At 39.8% G+C, this 27,996-nt stretch overlaps 1 protein-coding gene across 1 annotated transcript in view; it reads right to left on the reverse strand.

Moving 5' to 3' along the window:
• OPHN1 (oligophrenin 1) overlaps positions 1–27,996 on the reverse strand; it is a 440,991-nt gene that overhangs the window by 168,315 nt on the left and 244,680 nt on the right. Inside the window, exons 10-15 of the mRNA XM_063083139.1 lie at positions 25,946–26,046; positions 21,941–22,032; positions 13,247–13,325; positions 10,751–10,784; positions 10,146–10,208; positions 9,119–9,193 (exon numbers count right to left, since the gene is read on the reverse strand). Coding sequence (XP_062939209.1) covers positions 9,119–9,193; positions 10,146–10,208; positions 10,751–10,784; positions 13,247–13,325; positions 21,941–22,032; positions 25,946–26,046 — 444 coding nt within the window. The remainder of the gene's footprint in view (positions 1–9,118; positions 9,194–10,145; positions 10,209–10,750; positions 10,785–13,246; positions 13,326–21,940; positions 22,033–25,945; positions 26,047–27,996) is intronic.

Below are 27,996 nucleotides of genomic sequence, written 5' to 3' on the forward strand. Positions count from 1 at the left end.
ACTGTGCAGTAGTGAACGGATTAAAAATCGTGGTCAGGAGTGTGGTTCTGAGGAATTTAAAAGAAGAGGAAAGTCTGTCTTTCTCTGCTCTGCTGCTCTCTCTGCTTCCACCATCTTGCAATGTGAGACCCCTGGGTCACCGTCACCACCACCAGATGGACTTTGGACTTCCCAGCCTTAGAAACTGTGAGCAATAAATGTCATTTTTCTTTATAAAATACCCAGTTCCATGTATTTTGTTATAAGCAACACAAACGGACTAAAACAGTGGGTCAACAAGTAATTAAGATTAAGATATCTAGTGCCTAAAGATCTAACAATGGACCCCAAAAGGGTGGTACCAAGGATCACTTCAGGATCCATATAAGAGCATCAGAGGGAAAGTGTCCTAAAACTCTGAATGAAATAATGTATGTGGTTGGCAGATTTTTGGTCTCCCAAAGACATCTACATCCTAATCCCTAGAATCTGTGAATGTTTGGTCACACAGCAAAGGAGAATTACGGGTGCAGATGAAATTAAGGTTGCAGATCAGATAACCTTAAGATAGGAAGATTATTCAAGTGGGCTCAACATAATCACAAGGGTCCTTTAAAGTGGGAGTGGAAAGCAGAACAAGGAGAAACAGAGATGGCAGCATAAGTACTCAGCCTAATGTTGCTGTAAGGGGATCATGACCCAAGGAAAGTGGACAACCTCCAAAAGCTGCAAAAGGCAGGGGAACAGCTTCTCCTCTCCAGAAGTAATCCTGCTGACAACATGTTTTTAGTTCCATATAACCGATTTTAGACTTCTAACCTCCAGAACTGTAACATAATAAAATTGTGTTGTTTTAAGCCACTAAATTTGTGGTAATTTATTACAGCAGCAATAGGAGATGAATAGAAACAATTCCCTGGATCCTTATTCATGGTGAAAGACCTGACAGACTGTCCCCAGATCAGAAACCCCGTAGCAGGAAGCAGGTGAGGTAATGGCATTGCCAGATTCATATGTCAACAACTGAATTTATTCTTTTTAAGTGAAAATACCTCTTGAAAAAAATTCCTATCCTACCTTTTACATATTGACAAGAATGCTTGGAAAGGGCAATATCTCAATTAAGAACTAAAGATGAATTTAGTATCAGTTATTCTGATTCTGAGAAAACAATAGAAAAGGAATAAATGTTCATATCACAAACTTTATTTCTGAAAGTTTTTTAAGTCAGTTTCAAAATCACAGGCAAATAAGAAATAATGTTAAAAGGGTGTATTAGTCTGTTTTGTGTTGCTATAACAGAAATAACTGAGACTGGGTAATTTATAAAGAACAGAGGTTTATTTGGCTTACGATTCTGGGACAGCTGCATCTGGCACAGGCCTCAGGCTGCTTCTACTCATGGCAGAAAGCAGCTGGCAGGTACAAGCAGATCACATGGCAAGAGGAAGCAAGAGAGAGAGGGGGGAAGTGCCAGGGTCTTTTAAACAACCAGCTCTCCCAGGAACTAATAGAGCAGAAACTCACTCATTAATCCCCCCATCTGGCGAGAGCATTAATCCATTCATGAGGGATCCGCCCGCACGACTCAATCAGTTTCCAACACTGCCACATTGGAGATCAAATTTCCACATGAGTTCTGGGAGGACAATACATCCAAACTTCATCAAAGGGTAACATTAAATATCCATCGATAAATTACTTTGACTTCTAGTATACCAGTTCAAAGCAAGCATCATCTGAGAATAACCAATTTATCTAGGGTAGTAAGTATAGCTGTGATTAATGTATTGAACCTATATGAAATTTATTTATAAAATATATGTTTATATACATACATATACACACATAAGGATCTGGCTTTAGAAGTAAAAGTATTTTAGGGCCGAGCCCGTGGCGCACTGGGGAGAGTGCAGCGCTGGGAGCGCAGCGACGCTCCCGCCGCAGGTTCAGATCCTATATAGGAATGGCCGGTGCGCTCACTGGCTGAGTGCCGGTCGCGAAAAAGATAAAAAAAGACAAAGAAAAAAAAAAAAAGAAGTAAAAGTATTTTGATACATATTGAAAGTTAAAGATCTCACTTTAATAGAATATAATAAAGATTATTAACATATAGAGTCACTTTAATGAATAGAGTTAAAGTTCTGCAGCTCCTGAAGTGGAAAATGATAGATTTTTGTTTTATTTGTTAGGGGACTCTGTATTTCTCCTTCAAACAAAGAATTCATATAATTTGAAGATGTTTCTGTTTAATAGATTACCTATTTGTCCAGATATATGTGAGTTTAATGCTAAAGTTAAGTCTTCAGATGCTGAATAATTCATATTAAGTATGGAAATAAAAAATGTCTATCATCTCTACGTGCACATTCCTACTCCATTAGCTGTCTATATATGATCATATTCCACTTGTTTTCTGAAAAGTAAACGTATTTTCTGATAATAGTGAGATAGGAGGTACCCAGTTTCCACGAGTTCAGGTTTCAGGACACACCTCTGGGATTCAAACCACTCCCCAAGGTCTCAAGCCCCTCCTCTAAGCCCTGACCTTGTTGCTTATTGGACCTGTTTTTGGTAGCAGCATAGGGAGATTGACACCACAAGGGGCAGGCTTATCCAAATCCAGTAGCTGAGCATGCTCAGTGAAAGGAATTTATACAGGCTTATACAATGCCAGTGACTGAGCATGCTCAGTGGAAGGGAGTTTATCCTTTGAATGACCTTCCACTGGAGGTGCTAAAGAACACATAATATTCTTGAATATGTCTGGTGCATGTGATAGGATTTGACCAATGAACATACCCTGAACAGAGACCAACTGAGCATGTGTAAGACTGAGTTACATAACTAGGAACCAACCCTTTAGTGAATATTTATAAGACAGCATGAATATGCATTAGATAGCAAAACTATAAAAGTGGAATCCCAGCAGAGGGTAGGGTTGTTGCTCACTCTCCTGGGGCCAACTCCCACTTCACTGCCTGAGGTGTGTATGCTTTCTTTTTGTGTTAAACACTTTCAGCAAGCAGCTGCTCACTCCCTTAAGCCAGCCTGCACTCTTTACTAAATTTTAAGTGTGTTTAAATGTTTAATACTTTTGTATTAAACTTCGTGTGGGCCCTGCTCAGTCTCTGGAGCTAGGCCACACTTTCTCTGTGAAATCTGTATTTCTTATCTGTTACATTAAATCACTTTTCACTTTCCACTATGACTCTGCTCTTGAATTCCTTCCCATGGCAGAGTCAAGAACTGGTAAGAAAATGGAATGGGTTGAGGCTGGCTATTCAGCCTCCCCAGATCTTCTCCTCTGACATCAGTAGCATAATGGTTAAATGAGAAATTTAAATACCTAAATAGGAAATGAAAATAACACAAGTAACATCTTAGCAGTGATTTGTTATTTCACTTGCTATGAAAAGTCCTCTTCTACTGAAATCAGTAGACTCTGGCACGGAAAGGGCATTGGGGAACAACACTTTTCAGTGTATAGACTCCCAGCCAGGCTCAACTTCATCAAAAGCCCCTGCTGATACAACCAGTCTAATTGCTCTCCCTCACACTCTGTTCCAGCCATTGTAAAATACTTAGAGTTTCTGGAGCACAACTTGATTATGAAGATTATAAGGATAATGGTAGGCATTCTCATTAATAAGATGGTTATGTTTTCATAAAAGATGGAGAAGCAGAACTCTTAGTTGAGGTACCAAGCTGTCCCTGAGATATCAGATTAGCTTCTTTGTGACCAAGATGGCTTACAATGGATCCAGCATGAGTGAAGACTCTATCCCTCAAGGTCTGTAGAACCTATTAACACAGGGCATCATGCAAAAAGCTGGAATAGGCAAGAAATGACTAATCAACCAACAGACTGATTGAAAATAATTATTGATTGTTACTGTGTCCCCTTTGTAGTCAGTGTTATACAAGACAAATATTTTAGTTGCAAAAAAGATGAATTTTCAGGTAGGGGAATAAGAAAAGGCTTTAATAAACAACAGAAGAAAGCCCACAATTATACGTTATAGGAAATGTCATAGGGAAAAAAGTCTACAAGATGTAGCGTTAAAAAGAAAATAGCTGGAAGTGTCCTTTTGACTAGAATAAAACATGGGACATAAAGAAACAAGAGAGAAAAAGATGATGTGTAAGCAAAAGGAAATGAGTGCTCTTCCTCTTGGATAAATCATGGTGGGTCCACAAGCAGCCAAGGCAGCAAGCCCCTAGTAGTGTAAGAATAGACTGGGAAAAGGTAAAAAGAAGCAAGACAACTTTGAGGATCCCAATGAGAATCCCCAGAAAACATAAGAGAAACTTAGAGGGATGGTCTCCGCACGTATTAGACATTGTAAGCTAGCTGAAAGACAGTCTTACCGCAGAATATAAATCCCACAAAGGTGGGAAATTCAGGTGGTGTGTTCACTGTTTAATCCACAGCACTGGGTGTAAAGCCTGACCTTTGGTAGGAATGCAAATATTTGCTGAATGAATGAATAAATCAATGAGGATCATCACCAGATCTGGATTTCTAAGATTTGGGGCATGAATCAGGGGTTGCATTGCATACATAAATAAGTAGATAAACACTTTTATACTATATCTATAAATATTTATACCCAGAACTTCCTGTTTTTCCGATTCTCTTCCTTCTATATTTCAGATGCTCTTATGAGTGTTCATTTATGGAGAACGGTGTTGAATAGATGAGATATGCCAACCATGCCACTTTCCTTGATATCTGAATCAAACTGCAATGTGCAATTAGGGGGAACCATTTCAGTCCTATTGAAGCCCATAAAAGAATCAGTAGGATACCTGGCATGGCATTTTTTCAGCTTATTATAAATCAGGTAGAAGCACGTAGTGACACTAGAAACAGAATTCCAAACAGTTGATCTGTGTATTAGTCTGTTTTGTGTTGCTACAACAGAATACCTGAGACTGGGTAATTTATAAAGAACAGAGGTTTATTTGGCTTATGATTCTGGGACAGCTGCATCTGGTGGGGGCCTCAGGCTGCTTCTAATCACGGCAGAAAGCAGCAGGCAGCCAGTGGTACAAGAAGATCACATGGCGAGAGAAAGCAAAAGGGAGAGAGGGGAGGTGCCAGGGTCTTTTAAACAACCAGCACTCATGGGAACTAATAGAGCAAGAACTCACTCAGGCTTCTCTCCCCCAGGGAGAGCATTAATCCATTCAGGAGGGATCCACCACCATGACTCAAACAGCTCCCAACACTGCCACATTGGGGATCAGATTTCCATATGAGTTTTGCAGGGACAACACATCCAAACTCTATCAATCTGCATTTAATAATTTTCCACAGACTAAATATCCCAGGGCCAAACTTCAGCTGTTGTACATATGAAAAAGTGTCCTTTAGCTAATAAGATGGATTGGAAATTGGCCAGGAATAAGACAACTCGAATTTTTAAAAGTCAAAAATATAAACCGATCAATGGAACTAATTCAGAAACTAATGATGTAATCAGTAATGCAAAAACACCACACCTGCTATTATTGGGTGCTGTAGCATCCTCAAAAGGATTGGTTGTCAGGCCTGTGGGGTTGTGGGGAACAAGCTATGAATCACAGAAAAGACCAAAAAATACGTGCTTTATGTACACTGCAGCTTTTGACACTTAATTTGTTCTCTGATGCTTTGTGAAAACAGCTTACCGGATATATCACCACCACTCATAAAAGGAAGAAGAACAGGTTTGCAGGGAGAGAAAAACAATGAGTTTAGTTGTGGACATCTCAAATGTAAGTACCTGTGGAACATCTATGCAGAGAGCTTGTGCAGATATTTCAACACGTTCTTTTGGCCTTTAAGTTTTACTGCTTCAGTCATGTCCATTAACCCCAGTGTGTTATATAGATATGATCATTCTGACGTGTGCCATTACCAAAATATGGTTGAGAAGTGCAAGTGTGTCCAGTCAAGATGGCAGAATAGACAATCCCCAGAGTCACTCTCTCCCACAATCAACCAATTTACAACTATTAAAAAGCAATGACAGCCAAGATGGGGCCACTAGAGCTCAAGGGGAAGAGGAACAGGGAGCTATGGAGTTCATGAAGACAGGAGAAGCCACAATGAGAGAAAGAAAGGATTGCTCCCACTATTTCGAACCCTGGCTGCTTTAAGGCTGGAACTGGCAAGCACATGGAGCAAGAGCTGGCAAAAGCCACAGCTCTGCCCTTCATATGAAGTTATTTAGAGGCTGCAGGGGAGAAGAGAGCCTAGGTGGCCCCCAGGCCAGCAAGACCAGTAATAGGGTTCCCAGGGATCCACACAGGAGGGGCCACAGACAACTGAAAAAAGGAGCCAGTCAGAGGCTGGTGAGTCACTGCAAGGGACCGGCACATGGCCCATCCCAAGGACGTGTTTGGAGTGCAGGTGGCGGGGAGAGACAGGCCACCAGGAGAGTATTGGGGCACAGCATGGACAGGTGATCTGCCTCCCAGTCAGCACAGAACCACTCGGTGGGGACTGATCAGGAATATAGAACTGCATGGGGTATAGCTTGCTGAAGAAACTCAAGTCCAGACCAGAGTTTTCACACAACCCAGGTGTATCAGACCTCACCAGACCCAGAAGTGCTTACAAGGTCAACAATTAAAACCTGAGATGCACAAAAAGCCTTCCCCAGAGAACTGGCAGTAAAGCAGCAATTTAGCTCAACTACTGGGCTCAAGTGCTGGTTCAAGTTCCCCCAATTTTGAAGTAATCAAAGGACAACAAATTTGTTCCAGTGCTGAGTTTAAGTGGTGGGAACAGCAAATAAACCAACACAGAACTGAAAGAGAAAACAAAATACCCACAGATCAGAGACAAAGTTTGATATTAACCAGTAAAGGTCTAACACCACCAAAGAATATCTATAAAACCTAGAAGGACCAGAAGCCCCTTGAGCTCCCAAGCTGGGGAGGGGGGAGGGCTGTGGGCGTCAGCCATGCCCTCCCAATGACCACACCCAGCCCATTGATGACCACCAGGCTGCCGGCAGAAGCGCTCTGGGCTCCTGAGCTGGGCCAGTGGGGGGCCAACAGCCTCAGCCACACACACCCAACATCTGCAACCAACCCGGCAGTGACCACTGAGCCACCACTGGAAGCGCCCTGGGCTCCTGAGCCAGGGCAGTGGGAGGCCAAGGGCCTCAGCTGAGCTCCCCCAACATCTGCATCCAGCCCAGCAATGACCAAGCTGCAACTGGAAATCCCCTGGCCTCCCCCTCAGGAATTAGGGGGGTGCCATGAGCCTCAACCATGCCCTCCCTCCTTCCTCCTCCTCCCACCCTATTTTTCGCCCCCTTTCTTTCTCCCCCTCCCCCCAACTGCTCCACAACATCTTAGAATGTAAAAAATAATAATAATAAGTAAATTTTTTTTTAATAAGAGAGAGAGAAGTGCAGGTGCAGTGGGCAACTGGATACATGAGTTTCCAGTTCATGAGATGATGTCTGGGATAGAGACTTTTGGGGAGCTGTCAGCACACAGGTACTAGTAAAACCCATACAGAGGGACTTCCACTCTAGCCATGGTAGAGTAACTGGTATCAGACTTGAGACTTGTCCTCCTGCTGCAACAATTAGAAAACTGAATATATATGAAATAACTGTTTGTAGTTATTGAACAAAAGACAACACAGGACTATGACTGAAAAAGGGGAGAAAAAAACCAAAATAAGTCCTACCATCACCACAGCTTACTACCTGAAAGCACTTTCCAGATGGTAGCATATGGAGTGGGAGCTCAAGTTGATCACGGAAGTCTTGCTCAGTTGAAAAGACAAAGATCAAAGTCCAGGGAGGCTAAAGCAGCTAGAATTTACAGGGTAGAGTACCAGAGAAGAGGGAACTATATAGAGAAAGAACTCAAAAAAATCTAACTATCCCCTTAATCTGTCACTGATTACTAAGCTACAAGTGAATAATAAGTCTAGAGGAAAACTCCACAGGCTGGGCAAAAAAACACCAGGGAACGTTAAGCTGAACAATTCCCAGAACTCACATAGAGTTGGGAGTCGTCTGTGTTCCAATCAGTAAGAACAAAGAGACAAGAGAAGTCAGACCTTAGTAGTAGGGCTAACTAGCCAGTAAAGTATACTTTATATCTGGCCTAACAAAGCTTAAAAATAAGCCTCAAAAGCATCAAAGCTGATCCACAAGTAACTGCCTACAAAACAAAATTCAATGCTCTTTAAAAGAAGTCAATAAAATCAAGACATTCAGTAAGTCACAATGTCTAGCATCCAATAAAGATTACTAGACAGATTTAAAAAAAAAAAAGAAAAATGTGACCCTTAATCAGGGCAAAAATCAATCAGTAAACAAACAAACAGACAAAAAAACACGTACAGGAAGAAGTGAAGGGGAACAAAGGTAAAATTCTGAGAAATACCCAGACAAAATTTAAAGATAAAAAAATCTAGCAAGAGTCGCTGAAAAGAAATAGTACATGATGTGAGAAGAATCAAGAGAGTGTTTTGTCATGGAAGTGAAGTAAAGAGAAAGTTTCAAAAAGGAGAGAGTGAACAAACAACAAGAAGTAAGACAGAGACCGAAAAGTGTTCACTGGATTTGACAAGAAGTTACCTGTAATGCCTGGCCACAGCAGTTCCAGTGGAGAGGTGGCAGTTGAAGCCAGATTGCAAAGTGAATTGTGAAGTGCATGGGATGTGAGAAAGGACAACCATTTCTTCAAGGCAAGATTGTCTCTGACCAAGGGCAGGCAAATATGTGTATGTTTTACCTTTGAAAATATTTTTTAAAAATAGAAGGAATAAGTTCTAGTGTTCCATTGCACAGTAGGGTGACTATAGTTAACAATAACAGTGTATATTTCAAAATAGAAAGAAGAGAGGATCTGGAATGTTCTCACCACAAAAAAATGATATATGTCTGAGGTGATAGATATGCTAATTGGCCTAATTTGATTATCACACATTGTATACATGTATTGAAACATTACACTGTACCTCATAATATGTACAATAATTATGTATCAATTTAAGATAAATAAATTAAAAATATATATTCTACAACCTTTCTTAGCAATGTTTCCTTTCTTTCCCAGTCACATTTCTTTCTAACACATAAACTACTCCCAGTAAGAATTATGAAAGTAAAATTGCTACCAAAAAATGCATTCAGCAGCTTCTGAACCTGAATATTGCTGCCCACAGTGCGGTACAAGCCCTCCGTCTTGATCCCTAGGGAAAGAAAATCAGGTCAGTTTTGTTTATATAGCTAGAGCTTTCATCTTCTCCAGCATAGAAAAATTAGGTACTTGTGCACTGGAGTCATTTCAGACAGGAAGGGGTCTCCCTACTCTGTCCAAGTTTTCCAGCCCTCCCCTATAACAGAAACAGTCCTGAAGTATCTCTCCAAATTATCCATACTTTCATTTGAATTGTACCAGGACTTCATTAATCTGAATATAAGAGATCACACTCTATAGTAAATAGAAGCATATGCTTAGGCGGGTGGCAGCAAATAGCTGACAACTGTTTTGCCATGTTGGAAACAAGCTAGGGTTTAGTTAAAAAAGGAGGAAATATTAACCCTCAAGTTGCTCCTCAGCAGTGATATAAAGGAAAAGAGGACTGGAGTATGGCAGATGTAAAGCAAAAGGCCACATTTCCTGCACTGAGAAAGACTGAAGCAAAATTTCAAAGAAAAAAGAGGCTTGGCTCATACACCACACCTGCCATATTCTAAATATTCTGAGGGAAACCAGGGAGTATGATAAACCAGGAAGAATCCTGATTCCACTTTTGCCTAAGTTTAGCTTTGCCCCCATCAATTTGTAAACCAATATGTATTGTGGCAGAAATTGAACACTTATTTATTTAGGATGAAACCATCATAACACTGCTTGAAGAGCACCAGGTACTATTTCAGAATACATTACAAACCATTTGAAGTTCTTTTTCTTTAAAAGCAGGAAACCACAAATTCTCCAAATATGCTTGGATACCACTGGTTTGGAATTTGCTGAAATTTTACAAATTGTGTCTAGTGCACAAGGTTTATAAACAGTGTGCATTTCTAAAATGAGCCCTGACCTACAGATGATATCATTGTTACTTTAGAGAAACTGTCCCAGGATAAAATCAGAGTGACCAGACTCAAACAATGGCACAGCTATGGTTTGGAACTTACCTTTGGTCTCAATGATATTGATGCACTTCCTAACAAACTTGAACCCCACCTCATTCAGCTCCACTGTTTCAAGCAAAGGAAAGTAGTTAGATCCTGTTGTAATAAGCGTCACCTACCAAATATTTAATGATCATGCTAAGGGACTTCGGTGACAGAACTAGAGGTTTGGTTGCTCATCTCCAATCACCCTTAAATAGAATGATCCTTTTATTGAGGGAATGTTAGAACTTTAATTCTTATAACACAAAATGCTTTTATTTAGCCCTTTGCATTATGTCTGCTTTAGGCAAGAACAACAAAAAATGTGAAACGTTAGTCTGGAGATGCACACAACTTCTATCATGTGCCCACAACAGGAAGGCTATAATGTGTTTCTCTATATTACCATTACTATCCCTACTATCCCCACAATAAGCTAAGATGAAGTGACTTCGTTAGTTCAATCAACAGACACATTTTAAAAAATAGGGTTGAGTTCCTATTCACACAGAAGTGTCCATATAAAGACTTGCATCGATAGTACATATCATTAATGATAATGTTTACTATGATCAGGACAGTTGTTAGTTTATAATGTCAGTAAACTGAAAATTTGAGTGACTCACTTTCTTCCTGTTTCGTTATGGGGCTGTGGTAGATCTACAAAAGAAGAAAAACAGAAAGAGCCATTGCTATTGTGAATCACTACAGGTAAGCAGGGCAAATAATATTAAATCTCTTTCTCCAGATAGGCCATCAACATCATTAAAGACTCTAGGGGATTTAACAAGAAGGGAAAGAGGGCTAAAGAGAAATCATCTTCGCCTAGGTCCTAAAAAGCGATTTAACAACCCGTGAAAACTGTACTGGATTTCATACAGCTAACTGTAGTTGAAGTTATAGCCAATACATCTTAGACATTTACTTAGGCAAATCTTGGAGCATTTCTATGATAGAGCAAGAAAGCATGAGAGAAAGGAAGTGGTTTTCTCATGGACACCTGGGTAATGGGCATTGATGGTAAAATTTAAATGTTCCCAACTTCAATCCCCCACCCCAAAGACTATTAATGGATGTTCCTCTGTGGAAAGGCAAGTGTCCACCTGAAAAAATCCATGTATTTTACCAAGATGTCTCTGAGTCATCCTGAAGCATGCATTGTGATAGCCAGGCAAGAGACCAGCAAGGACATTCTTGACTAGACTTCCAGTCTAGTCCTGGCTCCCCCCTCGTTAGGAAATCTTAGGCATGCCCTTTCCATTTTCTAGATTTTAAAATTTCTTTCTTTTTTTTTTTTTTTTTTTTGTCTTTTTCGTGACCGGCACTCAGCCAGTGAGCGCACCGGCCATTCCTATATAGGATCCGAACCCGCGGCGGAGTGTCGCTGTGCTCCCAGTGCCGCACTCTCCCGAGTGCACCACGGGCTTGGCCCTAGATTTTAAAATTTCTACTGGTAAAGTGATCAGGTTTGAGTAGGTGTTCCTTCAAGCCCTGATGTTCTTTGATACTTTAAGCAAAGGCATGCATATGATATGTAAAATTAGTGGACTGGGGTATTTAGTAAAGCTGCAACATTAGTGATGATAGGTGGAAGGAAATGAGTTGCCATCTGTTAGAGTCTGCTTTAACAGCCTCTTCTTTTAAAAGAAAATTTTGTGCATATGCGTGCATGCCCATGAATACTTCAGTGAGAGAGATTTCTGTGTCGGCCAGCCTTTGCCACCACTTTTATAAGCAAGAGATTTGTAAAAAGTCTGCCATAATCAAATCGGTGAGGAATCACATTCAGTGGGCCCATGTTCTAACGTCATTCTCCACAAAAAGCCATCTGTATCCTTCTTTCTTTAAAAACCTAATGACAGAGCAAGTGCAGGAAAGGGAATCGAGAAATAAATGCCTTGCTAAAACCTCCTAGCATCTTCCTAGAGAAACATCACAACAAGCATGTAAAAGTTAAGCGCCAGTTTTCTGGGAGGTGACAGAAGGAAGACAAGTCCTGGCCTACTTTCTGCATGGCAGTCCTCACAACACCACGTCCCTCCTGCTACCTTCCTGGTTGCTATAAATGCAATCTGGGATCTGGTGACTCCTCTTTAATCTTCAGGACACTGAAGAAAGAAAAACTTGGAATGCTTTTCCCCTCTTAGCCAGTTTTTGACTTGAACAAAGCAAGGAGATAAGACTGTATACAAATACTCTTGAATCTCAGTAGTTTTGCACCCATTCTTCAGATCAGTTAGGGGCAACTAAAAATAATATACCACATTATGGTTTACAGAACAGCTTTCATTTGATTTTTCAAAGCAACCTTGTGAGGTAGGTAAAGCAGAAATTATTAAAGCAATTGTACTGAGAAGAAGAAAACTGAAACTCAGAGGTGAAGTGACTCACTCAAGGTCACACAACCACTTAATGGCAGAACCAGGATCCAAATTGAGGCTTCTGAAATTCCAACATCAGGAAGTTGATATTATTTCATATGCCACTAGAAGTAACCTACTAGGAAGATACTGAATGATTTCTGCCTGCTCAAATTGGTCTCTCTATGATAATCACTAACCCTTTTAAGGGATTGCTTGTCCTTCTGTGTAACAGTGATCTAAATGGAGTGGTACATCTTGGGATACAGGACAGCAATGCCATTTCCTCCACCAGTTGTACCTTAAAGAAAATTAGCTGAGTTGGGAGTATAAAGGGAAGGGAGGGGGGCAGACAAATCATTTTGAATAAAAGCTTAATAAATTCTTATTCACAGCCATGGCAATTATTTCCCATTCTTCTATATGAGCACATATTCATTTTATAATCTGAAAAAAGGCTTAATTCTCTTTTTCAAGAAGATTGTGGGCATAGCTACATAGTCTAATACTGGAGCGGGGAGCTGAGAGCCCTGCATCCTAAGCCCGGCTTTGTCACCTTCTCTGAAGATGCTCCTAGACAAGTCCCTCACCCTCTCTGAAACTGAAGTTGCCTTACCTGTTAAATAAGAAATGTGGAATCAAAAATGCCTTTCAGCTCTTAAACTGTACATCTGAAGAACCATTTACTGTCTTAGGCCAACTGATACCACTCATACACTGGCCTATGCTGCTGAGCTCTCCCCAGTGTCTGAGGTAACTTACAGGTTCTTTCCCATCCATGGCTTCCATCCACAGCCTTCTGTTAGCTTCTGAAAGGGCCTGCAGAGTGATGGTTCCTGGCCTGAGGAAAAAATGATAAGTTTTTAAGTAGAAAATTCACCTGAGTCTTGTGATCTAGTATCCCTCTCTGCCCCGGGAGGTGTCCCACTGAGCAGTCACAGGACTATAGAATTGTAATTTTTCAAAATCTCTTTTACTCAGAATAGTAATGGGCAATTAGAGAACAGCAACTTTGGGAACCCTGAGGGAGGTGATATCTCGGTGGCCGGTGGCCGCATGCCAGGGCCAGGCAAGGAAATAGGAAGGCGAATGTCAAAAAACCCCACCATAATGCACATCTAAATTGGTCCCATTGTGCTTCAGTCAAAATGAGGAAGGCTCTCCCTGGCTCTCTCTCTTGGAAGCCAGCCATTTGGCCCGGGCTCTAGGGGTGAGCATTTTACATGACAGGCACATTCATCTGTCAGGAAATGGCTGTGCTCCTTCTACCATCTAGGATATCCAGAAAGCAATTCTAGTTGGGAGGTATTCAACAACATGGAGACTGACTAAGCCACAGGAAGGAGGCCTTTTGGCTGACAAGCAATCTCATGACGAATAACAACTAATATTTACTGAATGCTTACTAGGTGACAGGTTTTGTTCTAAGTACTTTACATGTATTAACTCATTTAATCTACCCAACAAGCCTGCAAAGCAGTTACTATGGTAATCATCCCTATTTCACAGAGGAAGAAACTGAGGCAAAGGGAGGATACCCAAGGTCACATAGCAGGTAAGTGGTAGAGACAGGATTTAAATCCAGAAAGTCTGGCCCCGTAGCCACATTTTTAAACATTATACAAGGCCTCTTCTACATGGCAGATGGCTTTGCACCCAATTTTATTCTATTTACATGCAGACTATCTGCCATAGTCTGAATATCACCCAAAATTCATGCATTGAAACTTAATCACCAATGTGATAGTATTAAGAAGTGAGGCCTTTAGTAGGTGGTGAAGGCATGAGGGCAGAGCCCTCATGGATGGGATTAGGACCCTTATAAAAGGGCTTGAGGGAGTGGGGTCATTCCCTTTCATGCCTTCTGCCATGTGAGGACACAGCATTTGTCCTCTCAGGAGGATACAGCACCAAGGTGTCATCTTGGATGGAGAGATCAGACCCTGACCAGACAGAGAACCTATCACACCTTGGTCTTGGACTTCCAGTCTCCAGAACTGTGAGAAATAAATTTCCATTGTTTATATATTACCCAGTCTCAGAAATATTGTTATAGCAGCACAAACGGACTAAGATACTATCTACATCAAGAGATACCCCAAGTTGGTGCATTGCTTATGGTCCTGTTAGACCTTCACAACCGTAGTGGATTGAATTATGTTCCCCCAAAATTCCCTGAAGCTTGAATTATGTCCCCCAAGTATTACGTATTAGAAACTTGGCCCCCACTGTGATTGTGAAGAGGGTGGGAAATCCTATCATGGTAATTGAAAGGTGGGGCCTTGAAGAGGTGATTGGATTGTAGGACCATGCTGTAGTGAATGGATTAAAAATGCTGATCATGGGCATGGTTCTGAGGGCTTTCAAAGAAGAGGAGAGTCTGTCTCTCTTGCTCTCTCTGCTGCTCTCTCTGCTTCCACCATCTTGCAATGTGAGACCCCTGGGTCACTGTTGCCACCACCAGATGGACTTTGGACTTCCCAGCCTCAGAAACTGTAAGCAATAAATTTCATTTCTCTATATAAATCACCGAGTTTCAGGTATTCTGTTATAAGCAACAAAAATGGACTAATATAACAACCAAATAGGAAATCTGGAATTCACTATTCTACTGCAGGCATAAAGTCTCCTTGCATTCTCTGGCTAGCAGCACCATTATGAGAACCTTGTTTCTCTCATTCCTTCTATGATAAGATGAGAGCACTCTCAGAGTCACAGAATGATAATGGCAGTGACAAAAGAGTTCAGAGACCCTGGGTAACTCATCAGGCCTCTCTGGACCTCCGTTTACACACGACGTAGGAGGTTTATTCCAGTACTGATATTCTGAGATTCCTGTTCTACCTGCCCTTCCATCTCTTACTTCATCAAAGCACCCCTTAAATGGAAATCCCCCAAATGATCTTTAAGCCAGAATCAACTGAAAACCAGGAATTGTCTCTGGGCACAGGATTCTTTCAAGTTCACCTTTATCTAAGAAACACCCATCCTTTTGGATATATCTTATAGGGCAAGAAATTCTAGTAATATTTGCAAAGACAGCAACCCAGCTGAAACTGGCAGCCAGAAGGAAGGACAGCAAACAAAAGGACAACAGACATAAAAGCAAACAATGCAGACGAGATATGCTATTAAATCCCTTCTGGAACTCAGCTTCTCTATCTGGGAAGAGCTTGTATATGTCCTCTTGACCTTACAGAGATCTGAAATAATAAATAAATGACTACTCAGGAAACATTTGGGGATTCTTGGGTGCTACAGAAAGTCAAATTTAAAGAACAATATTGCTAAGAACAGGGTGAAAAAGTGAAAAAATAATAACTTCTAGTCCAGGCTCCTCCACTAATTACCTTTCTGACCTTAGACAAATCCTTTGCCCTCCCTGAGGTCTCAGTCACCCACCTGGAACAAAAAGGCATGTATATAATACTTGTATAGTATATCAGTAGATCGCACTGGTTAAAAGTGTGGGCTTTGAGATCAGAATGACTGGACTTGGACCCTGGCTCTACCATTTACTAGCTATGTAACCTAAGTTGCTTATCACTCCTCTGCATCCTTGTCTTCCTTTGTGAAATGGGAATAATAACAGCCTGTTCCTCATGTAACTGTAATATGAACTAAAGGCAATTATACACTTAAAGGATTGAGAACTGTGCCTCGTACACAGGAGGTACTCAGCAAATGTTACCAGTCATTGCCATTATTATTACTACTATAATTAAGACCCTTCAAGCTCTGATGTGCTATCATCCTGTGGTTTCAAATACTGGTAGAAATGAAAATTTTTTTAAAATGCTATCCTCCAATCATAAATATATATGCATTCAACATTGGGGCACCCAGATTTATAAAGCAAACACTATTAGACCTCAAGAGTAAGATAGACCCCAATACAATAATAACTGGGGGCCTTAACACTCCTCTCTCAACACTGGATAGGTCATCTAGGCAACAAATCAACAAACAAACACAGGACTTAAACTACACTCTAGACCAATTAGACATGGCAGACATTTACAGAACATTTCACCCAACAACCACAGAATATACATTCTTCTCATCAGCACATGGAACATTTACCAAGGTAGACCACATGTTAGGCCACAAATCAAGTCTCAACAAGTTTTAAAAAACCGAAATCATTTCAGATCACAATGGATTAATACTAGAAATCAATAACAAGCAAAACTTTGGAAACTATACAAATACATGGAAATTAAACAACATGCTCCTGAATGACCTATGGGTCAAAGAAGAAATTAAATAGAAAAACAAAAAATTTCTTGAAACTAATGAAAATAAAGAAACATCATACCCAAACCTATGGGATACTGCAAAAGCAGCACTAAGAGGGAAGTTTATTGCAATAAATGCTTACATCAAAAGAACAGAAAGACTCCAAATAAACAATCTAATGTTACATCTCAAAGAACTAGAGAAAGATGAACAATCCATTCCCAAAATTAATAGACAGAAAGAAATAATTAAGATCAGAGCAGAACTAAATGAAATAGAGGCAAAAAAAAAAAAAAAAAAGACAGAAAAGACCTATAAAACAAAAAGTTGGTTTTTTGGAAGATAATCAAAAGAGACAAACCGTTAGTCTAACTAAAAAAGAAGACCCAAATAACAAAAAACAGAAATGAAAAAGGAGACATTACAACTGATACCACAGAAATACAAAGAATTATTAGAGACTATTATGAACAACTATACACCAACAAATTTGAAAACCTGGAGGAAACGGGTAAATTTCTGGATGCATAGAAACTACCAAGACTAAAGCAAGAAGAAACAGAAAACCTCAATAGATCAATAATGAGCAAAGAGATGGAAGTAATATTCAGCTGTCTCCAAACAAAGAAAAGCCCAGGACTGGATGGCTTTACTGCTGAATTATACCAAACCTTCAAAGAAGAATTAATATCAATCCTTTGCAACCTATTCCAAATAACTGAAACAGAGGCCATTTTCCCAAACTAATTCTATGAGGCCAGGATCACCCTGATACCAAAACCAGACAAAGATGCAACAAAGAAAGAAAACTACAGGCCAATACTCTTGGTGAACATAGATGCAAAATTCCTCAGCAAAATATTAGCAAACAGAATACAACAGCACATCAAAAAGATGACACATCATGATCAAGTGGGATTCATCCCAGGGATGCAAGGATGGTTTTATGCCAATCAATAAATGTAAAATACCACATAAACAAAATCATGGACAAAAACCATATGATCACCTCAATAGATGCAAAAAAAAGCATTTGACAAAATTCAACACTCCTTCAGATTAGGTATAGAAGGAAAGTATCTCAAAACAATAAAATCCACATATGACAAATCAACTGCCAATCTCATCCTGAATGGGAACAAGACAACAGGAACAGGACAAGGATGCCCAGTCTCATCACTTCTATTTAACAAAGTATTGGAAGTACCAGCCAGAGCAATCAGGCAAGAGAAAGACATAAATGGCACCCAAAGTGGAAAAGACGAAGTCAAACTGTCCTTGTTTGCAGATGACGTGATCCTACATATAGAAAAACCTAAAGACTGTACAAAAAACTCCTAGAGCTAATAAATAAATTCAGTAAAGTTGCAGGATACAAAATCAATATATAAAAATCAGTTGGTTTTTATACTCCAACAAGGAAGTAGCAGAAAAAGAAATCAAGAAAGCAAGCCTATTTCCAATAGCTACTAAAAAAAAAAAAAAATCAAATTTAACCAAAGAGGTGAAAGATCTCTACAATAAGAACTACAAAACACTGATGAAAGAAATTAAAGAGGACACAAAAAGATTGAAAGACATGCTATGCTCTTGGATTGGATGAATTAACATTGTGGAAAGGTCCATACTACCCAAAGCAATCTACAGATTCAGTGCAATCCCCATCAAAATACCAATGACATTCTTCACAAAAATAGAAAAATTACTAACATTCATATGGAACAACAAAAGATCTCAAATAGCCAAGGCAATCCTGCACAAAAAATAATAAAGCCAGAGGCATAACACTTCCTGACTCCAAACTATACTACAAAGCTATAGTACCCAAAACAGCATGGTACTGGCACAGAAACAGACACTCAGACCAATGAAACAGAATAGGGAACCCAGAAATCAATCCACGTACTTAGAGCTAACTGACCTTGACAAAGGCAACAAGAACATACACTGGGGAAAGGACAGCCTCTTCAATAAATGGTGCTGGGAAAACTGTATATCTATATGCACATGAATGAAATTAGACCCATACCTCTCACTATATATCAAAATCAACTCAAAATTAATTAACAGCTTATATATTAAGACCTAAAACTATAAAACTCCTAGAAGAAAACATAGGGGAAACACTCCAGGAAGTAGGACTGGGCAAAGACTTTATGAATAAGACCCCAAAAGCACAGGCAACAAAAGAAAAAAAAAATAAACATATGGGAGTGCATCAAACTAAAAAGGTTCTGCACAGCAAAGGAAACAATTAACAGAGTGAAAAGACAACCTACAGAATGGTAGAAAATAGTTGGGAGAAAATATTTGCAAACTATGAATCCTACAAGGGATTAATATCCAGAACATACAAAGAACTCAAACATCTCAATAGTAAAAAGATAACAAGTAACCCAATTAAAAAATAGGCAAACGAGCTGAATAGACATTTTTCAAAGGAAGACATACAAATAGCCATCAGATACATGAAAAAATGTCCAACATCACTAATCATCAAGGAAATGCAAATCAGAACCACACTGAGATATCATCTTACACAAGTTAGACTGGCTATTATCAAAAAGACAAAGAATGACAAATGCTGGTGAGAGAGTAGAGAAAGGAGAACCCTTCTACACTGTTGGTGGGACTGTAGATTAGTACAACCTTTATGGGAAACAGTATAGAGGTTTCTCAAACAACTACAGATAGAACTACCATACAATCCAACAATTCCAAAGGAATGAAAATTATCACATTGAAGGGAAACCTGCACTATATGTACTATTTATTATCAAAGATCTATTTACAATAGCCAAGATATGGAACCAACCTAAATGTCCATTGACAGACATCTGGATAAAGAAAATGTGGCATATATAAACAATGGAATACTACTCAGCCATAAAAAAGAATGAAATTCTGCCATTCACAGTAACATGGATGAACTTGGAGAAAATTATGTTAAGTGAAATAAGCCAGGCACAGAAAGAGAAATACCACATGTCCTCACTCATAAGTGGGAGCTAAAAAAATAAACAAACAAACAACAAACACAATAACACATCGAACTTTCAGAAGAAGAGAACAGAATTGTTGTTATTAGAGTGGGGAAAAGGGGGAGGGAAGGGGTTTAGGGCAAAATTGGTTAATGGATACAAAGAATGAGTAAATTTTGTAATGACAGATATGCCAACTATCCTGATTTGATCATCACATAATATATACAAATACTGAGAGTCAACTCTGTACCCTACACATATGTATAATCAGCTATGTTTCAATTAAAAAAAAAAAAGGTTGTCCTTTCTTCATGAAATAGAAAAAGGGACTCAAAGAGCCCTTTGCTCTGTGCTCCAGGAAACATGAGTACAAGTGTTTGATGCTTGCTGGGTATCCTAACTCTATTCCTTATATCACACTGACTAACCAGAAAAGCAGATATCACATCCCTCAGAAAGCTGCAGTCACAGAGAGGTGCCTCAGCCCCTGTTCATTATTATATTTAATGCTCTATTTCACAGTATGTGTATTCTGCTTATAACAGACAATGGGAAAAAAAGAGCACAGGCTTTGGAGACCGAGAGACCCGAGTTTGAGCTCAGCCTTGCCACTTACTCTGTGACTCTTTTTGGGCAAGGCAGTTAAATGTATTTGGGTCCCAGTATGTACACCTGTAAAATGGAGTGGGGGGGGTGATTAAATGAGAGAATGTTTTTTTAAATTGCACAATACGTTAACTAAAAACATAGGCACATTGAAACATTAATTCCTGAATTCTAGTCTCAGAATTCTTCAGCATTCTGGGGCAAGAAAAAAAAAACACTTTTAAAAATAAACACCAAATTTAGTAACTATCATGCAACATGCATAGCACCAGATGCAAGAAGTTCAAATATAAATTGGTCCCAGGCCCAAAACTCGGGCAAAATTGTTTGCAACTGCTTTGAGCTGGGGATATTATTTGCAAGTAACTTGCAAATTTAAACTAAAAAAGGAATCAGAATGGAACTAGGCACAGAAAATTTTATTTTATTAAGCACCTTGATGCTGCAGAACCAGAAACACTACATGTTCATAAAAAGGAAAACACAGGCAACAGTCATTTTCCCCTGTTGGGCCCGATTCTCTCAGGGAAATGAGTGACAGTCTCATGGTTACTGGTGACAATGTTTACTATCACAGCTCATAAAGCTTGATTAAGACCATCCATTTTTAACAAAGAAATCATATAGATTCACAAACAGAAATTTTGAGGGTCAAATAATAATTTCCCAATTTCTAAAATGGGGAAGCAGACACTAGTAGCTACTTATTTCCAGATTCAAAACAATGCCTTAATCTTTTAGACTATTCTTTAAGATCCCAGTTACTAATTGCTTTGTTCATATAATATTATAATTTACCTTTAAGTTCCTTTCTAGCAACCTGGTCATTTTGCTAAATTCCGTTCTATTATTCATTGTCCAACATATAGAAATAATAGATTGAAATAAAATCTAAAAACACATTTATTCACTGAATTTTGGATCAACCTCCCAACTACAAAGCATGTCTTTCTCCCAAATACCACCAAATGCTCTCATTTTAAAATCTAAACATTAGATTCTCCTCTTACAAAACTGTTCATGTTTAGGAAAAAAAAAAAAAAAAGAGGGCACTGGAGAGAAACAAATGCAACTAAATTCGAAATTAGCAAGGCATAACTCTAATACCTCAATGTTAATAATCAAACTATTTCCAGTTCACATAAATATCCGCAAAGTAGGGAAAGTCTGCATCATTTTTTCACTGAGTAGGGAAAAAAGAATCCCCAGTAGCACCACCAACACTCCATCTTGTCTGCTTTCCCTCAAAAATATGTGCCAATTCACTTGCTCTTTTATGTTATACTAGGAGATTTTTTTTAAAAAATGATCTTTATATCCTGTCCTTTTTGCAGCATCACCAAATGCTGACCTTTTGCATATTTGATAGCAAATTAAATCCTAAGAGAGACTTTTTCTGCCCAAAGCAGGTGAGGCAAAGCCGACTGAGCTTGCTTAGAGAAAACCGGCTCTGGGCCAGGTCTAATAGGGATCCCTGTGAAGGGCAGCCAGAAGAGCCAAGACAACGATGTCTTAAATAGGCTTGCTCATTTTCATCAACAAGAGATGATATAGGAAACTACAAGACCTACCCAGGCTCAGCATCTGGCACGTGGGGACACTGCCAATTCATACCAGTACATCTTACCTTTCATTAGTTTCTATATCAAAACAGAACCTCTTGTCAATAGACTCCGTCTTCCTTCTCACGCAGTACTTCAGGGTTAAGTCCAAGGGCCCCTGATATGAGAGAAGGATTAAGAGGCAATTTGAAAAAAATGCACAGAAGCTTCTTCAGCCTCCTACAGTGTCCTCAGTGTCATTTGGAAGGCATCTGTCAAGGCAGCAGGATCAATGTGTAGACTCAGTGAGAACCTTGTCCTTCAAACGGTACTTGCAGCAAGATGGCAGATGGTTTCTCCCTGCTCTAAGAATCAATGGCTGAGACCAGGAGAAAATGCTCGGGGTAGTCCAGCGCTCTTTCTCAATCATGGTAGGTTAAATAGGAAGCTCGGTACATATCATCTAAGGGGAGTGTAGGATAAACGGACTGACCAAATGGCATTAAGTGTACAGAATAAAATTTTCATGAGGCCTCTAGGTAGGGAGGCTGCAACAGAGTAAGTGGCTTTATGAAACCTTCTTTAGAAAGTCAGAGGGAAGTTGAAAAAAGAAGCTTCCATTAATGTGGCAGGAGGAGGAAGGGAGACAAACATTTCTGTTCCTGGCCTCCAGACTCTTGATGACAAGAATCATAAAAGCAATCTCTCCAGAGGTAAGGCAACAGTAGTGGAAATGAGCAAATTTGTGTTGTCAGGTGGCATTTGATATTACATATGTGCAGGACAGTGTGGCTCACCTTACTCTTACGTACCCACTGTGTCCACAGACTAAAATTTTCCACTCCCACATTGTTCAGCTTCCCTCTACTACCTGAAAAGAGACTACGTGGTACAGGAAAGAGAAATAACATTTACTTATCACCTACAATGTGCCACATATTATGCTAGGTTTTTTTAAATCAACTTGCTTCACAACAACCCTTAGAGGGAAGTGAAGCTCAGTGAGGTAAAATGGCTTACTCAAAGTAACCCTAGTTGGTACAGTGGAAAGAGCAATAAACTAGGAAGCTTAAGACTTGGGGTTTTGTCTCAGTTATGCCATTTACTAACGATGTGACCCTGAGCAAATCATTTTCCCTCTCTGAGTCTTAACTTTACAATCTATTAAGTGGGAATAATATCAACCACCTTGCTTCCTTAAATTCAGAAATTGCCCAAGCATCAGGTCTGTGCCTAGGCACTATGCGATCCAAACCAACCCATATGGCTAATCACCCAATACTTCTCTCTCATCAGCACACTCAACTGCTTCCAGGGCCATCCTTTTGCTGCTCCTGCACTGTAAAAACTCAACCCTAAATTAACCCTTCAATATGTCTTTCCTTTCCCACCACTTGGGACATGACGTGTTAGTCTTTCAAGATGAGAGCAATAAACAGAGTCATGCACTCACCCTCTCTCTTTAAACTCTCGACTCCCTCAGCTTCAGTGGCATTGCAGCTGAGGCGCTTACGCCCTTCCAACCATTCCAGCCACCCTCTCCCACCTGTTTTGTGCCCCACTGATGCAAAACTACTCTTATTTCACACACATATGATGCTCTTTCATGACTCCATGACTTTACATAAACTGTTTCCTCCACCCCAAATAACTTTGCCTATGTTCTTTGCCTGGCTAAACTCTTATTTGTTCTACAACTGCAATTCAGCTTTCATTTCCTCCAAAATCCTTCCCCAAACCCATTCATTGCCCACTGTGTTCTTTGCAAATTACATTAAAATTTCCTGTTTTCGTGTCTGATTTCCCCACTTGACTGAGAACTCAAGGACATGGACAGTGTCTTATTCATCTTTATATTTCTAGTACCTAGCAAATAGTTAGTGCTCAATAAATGCTTATGAACTACATTACCATCCTTACCATTTTTCTGATGGGGAAACAGACTGGGCAACATTAAGTAATTTACTCAAGGTCAAAATGCTACTAGAACAAAGAGGTAGGATTTAAACCCAGTTCTTAAGACTCAAAATACTCTTGCTTCTTACCACAGCTTCCTAACAGGGAAGGGATAAGGATCTAATAAAATAGTTTTGGGGAAGGTGATCAATAAAGTGAGCAGTACAATACAAATTAGGGTTGATGGGATGAACTAGGAAGAAAGACTGGAGTGCCACAGTCAGAAAGAGGGCCAATTCCTCCATCTTCAAATTGTTCTCAGGACACTTACCCCACAGTGCTGCTGGGACAGTAAATAAGGCACATGACAGAATGTGTTTAGCTCAATGCCTGGCACACTGCAGGCATTCAAGTGGTGTGCTTTTTGGGGGGGGGGGGGGCGCTAGCCATCCGAACCCTTGACCTTGGTGTTATCAACACCTAGCTCTAACAAAGTGAGCTAACTGGCCAGCCCTCAAGTACTTTTATAGTGCTATTATTATTAGAATATCATTTATTTGTAGTATTTGCATTTCTAAAACACAAACTAACACAAGGAACTGAGTCAGAGAACTGACAAGAAGAAATCATTTCCAACTTCAGTTTGGGGAAATTCAAGTAACTACTTCCACCTCCCCCACCTTCTAAATAGAGAATTAAGTTCCTCTTTCCATTCCTTAAGGAATCCCACATTAAAACTGCTTAGGCTGACACCACTACAAGCAGCCATTCAACCAAAAGGGAAGACGGAAAGAAAAACTAAAAGGAGGACTTGCTCTCACATCTGCTAGAAGGATATGAAAGTGGTTTCTGCTGAGTTTGTCTTGGGCTTTGCAACAAGCACCTCTGAGCAGAAGAGAAGGGGCCTAAAAAGTATGACTGTCTATGAGAAGAGCTTTAACATCTGGGATTTGGAAAGTAATGTGTGTAGAAATATAAAAGGAAGAGACTGCAGGCCAGTGTTGCTTATAAGCATTTACCAGTCACATACATCCGCTAAATTCTGACAGACTTGGAACAAATTCTGTGCCACAGCACAAGACGAATTTATTGAAACCACTCTGAAAAGTGCCTGGCAGTTGGCAGACTGGAAACTGAGAAGGGTTTTGAAGTCATGAATGAATAACTAACTGGCCAATGATAGAAACATGGATGAGTATTCTGGAAACCCCATCAGGTATGTTATGCTAGAGGTCCATCCGGTCTCCAACCCACATTCAAGGAAGAATAACAAATTTTGTGGTTAAAGACAATTAAAAAAAAAACAGTTTTGAACAGTCCAAGACCAAATCTCAGTCCTCTTTAAATTCACATGAACAAGCCACACAAAAGAGATTTTCCATGGAAAGTACCAGCAATGAAGAGAAATTGTCCCAAGTTTTCTCCAAATTCTTGCCTACCTAACTTGGGTCTTCATGTTCTACAATACTTTGAGTGCTAACAAGTAAACTTTGAAGTGCTTCCAAACAATCTGTAAAGAGTGAAAATACTTAAAAATTATGTACCAAGACCTTGTCTTAGAGTCAGTTAAAGGAGAAAGAGACACATTGAACTACTTTTAGAACATGAACAATTTGTCTGACCATCAGCTTTTATCTTAAAAAAACACCCGTGTGTGTGTAGAAGATCAGGTTCTTTCAGATGAGTAAACTGTCTTCTCGGTGTGTTAAACTTGTCTTGCCATTTTGGGGAGTGGGGGAAGGTTTGGAGGACAGAAGAAGAGATATTAACTGCTTAAAGATATTTGAATATTGCATAGAATGGGGGTATAGGTTATTCCAACTTTAGGCAACCGATGTACTCCTTTAAAAAAGAAATTTTGGAAACTGATATTTTTAAAACTTGCTACTTAAAAGAATCCTATAGTAGAGCCTTCTTAAAACAATTCATCCATATTTTTGCATATTCTCTTTATACAATGTGACAGGCACCTGTAATAATAAATGGTCTGAAACAGAACAGGCAATTCGAGAAGGCCTGATGTAATAATTAACAGAAATTTTTCACTCAGCTGAATGGTATCTGACCCAATGCAAACTTAGGCCAAGGAGAACCTGTAAAGTCATGGTTTCACATGACACTAAGTCAACATATATTCTTTTCTGAGATGCAGTCACAGATGCATCTCAAAAAATGTGGCACAAACAAGAACTGACCTGCTTAGCACCCGGCTTCTGCTCCATAGGTGTCATGGTGAGTGTTTTGGTCTCTTTCTCATACCGGCAATAGTATTTCACCCAGGATATTCCCAAAGCCCCTGTAAAGACAAGCAAAAGTGAGCGACAGAATAAATGTTTTAGCTGTACAGTCAATCCACTCCTAAGACGGAAGTTGTTTACAGCATACCCTTCACAGTCAAACTACAGATCAAGCCCTGGCCTTCCCCTGAGCTCCAGCCTTACATAGTCACCTGCCTACTGCACACATGGAGATCCTAACCTTCTCCACCTGCTTTCCACATCTGCTCCTGACTTGCTCCAAACCTATTCTCCCTGCCCTGTTCCCCATGAATGGTACCACCATACATCCCAGAAGCTGGAAATTTATGTCATCTGCTCCTCCTTCCCATTTGATTGGTTGTTGGCTTCTGCCCCTTCTATACCCTACATGTCTCTCCTTCAGCTCTCTCCTCCTCTCCATTCCTTTTAGCACTAAATTAATCAAGGACCCTACCGCTGTCTTATTTTTTAATGTTTTATGAGATATTTCAACAAAACAAAAATTCACTACGAATATTTTTCCAGTTAATTATTTCAGTGGCCTCTCTGGTTCCACCATCTCTGATCACTCCTTTCCAGTCCGTCCTCTACTTTTTTGCTAGAGGAATCTTATATATTTGTTTGTTTGTTTGTTTGTCTGTTTGTTTATTTACTTACTTACTTATTTATCTTCAAACTCCTTAGCCTGCCCACAAAGCCCTTCATAATGTGATCGAAACTTACTATTCCAGCTTTGTCTTTTGGCATCCTCACCTATACATTCCTGTCTCATTGAATTATTTTCAGTTCCCACATAAATAGGTGGCTATATTTGTAGTTCAAATCCAAGACATATTTAAAAGTGAATGGGGCAGTATTAATAATTACTTTGGACAAGAGGAGTAAACCAGGACTGTTTTTGGCAAACCAGTACTCTACAAATAAACTACGTCCTCCCTCAACCCTACCTTTTACTCATACACCTGGAATTTTCCTCTCCCTTTTCTTTATCTGTCAAACTCCCACTCATCATTCAAGTTCTAGTTCAAACATCACTTCTTCGTGCTTGCTTCGGCAGCACATATACAAACATCACTTCTTCAGCGAAGCCCTTAGGTATATGCCCCAAATAGAGTGCTCAACACATTTAATTATAATGATTGATACACTTATCCGTCTCCCCCATCAGACTGTGAATGTCTTCAGGACAAAAACCAAGCATTGCATAGTGTCTAGCAGAAACAATGCTCAGTGAGCACACATTCTACCGAGTAACAATATCATACCCATTTGGCAAATTAGAAAAAAGGGATACAAAAGGATCACACAACATATAGCAGTGGTTCTCAACAAGAGGCAATTTTGCCTCCCAGGGGACATTTGGCAATGCCTGGAGATGTTTTAGGTCATCACAGCTAGGGAGTACTATTAGCATAAAGCTAATAAGAGAAGAGGCCAGGGATGCTACTAAATATACTCTAATGCACAGGATCACGTCGCAAGATAAAGAATTATCCAGACTGAAATGTCAATAGCACTGAGATTAAGACACTCTGCAATGCAGAGTTGAAGAGATAAACATGGCAGGTAATAGAGCATATCTTTAAAAACTACCAGAAGTTGATTGCTCTGGGGCGAGAAAAGCATAACATTACTGCTGGAGTACCATGTTTTGTGAAGTACCATGCAGTGGTTTCTACCACTGGTAACTTCTGAGTGTGTTCTTTCTGCCTACTCCCCAGGTAGAATAACTGGGCAGGGACTGAAATCACAGGCTTTGGGAACATTGGGTCACAGTTCAAAAGTAAAACCAAATAGCACATACATGTTTGCATAATGTTATTTAGGAGGTAGGAAAACTTGAATCCTATGCATCATTCAGTGACTGGATGAGTTATCCCACTTTCCTTGTTTAGCAATGAACAATAAATACTGTTGTGCCCACCGAAATCATGACAGCCATTACATGATTTAAGAGCAACCACTGGATCCTAAAGCAGTGGACAGTA

The sequence above is a fragment of the Cynocephalus volans genome, chromosome X, assembly GCF_027409185.1.
Source record: "Cynocephalus volans isolate mCynVol1 chromosome X, mCynVol1.pri, whole genome shotgun sequence".
Lineage (NCBI taxonomy): Eukaryota > Metazoa > Chordata > Mammalia > Dermoptera > Cynocephalidae > Cynocephalus > Cynocephalus volans.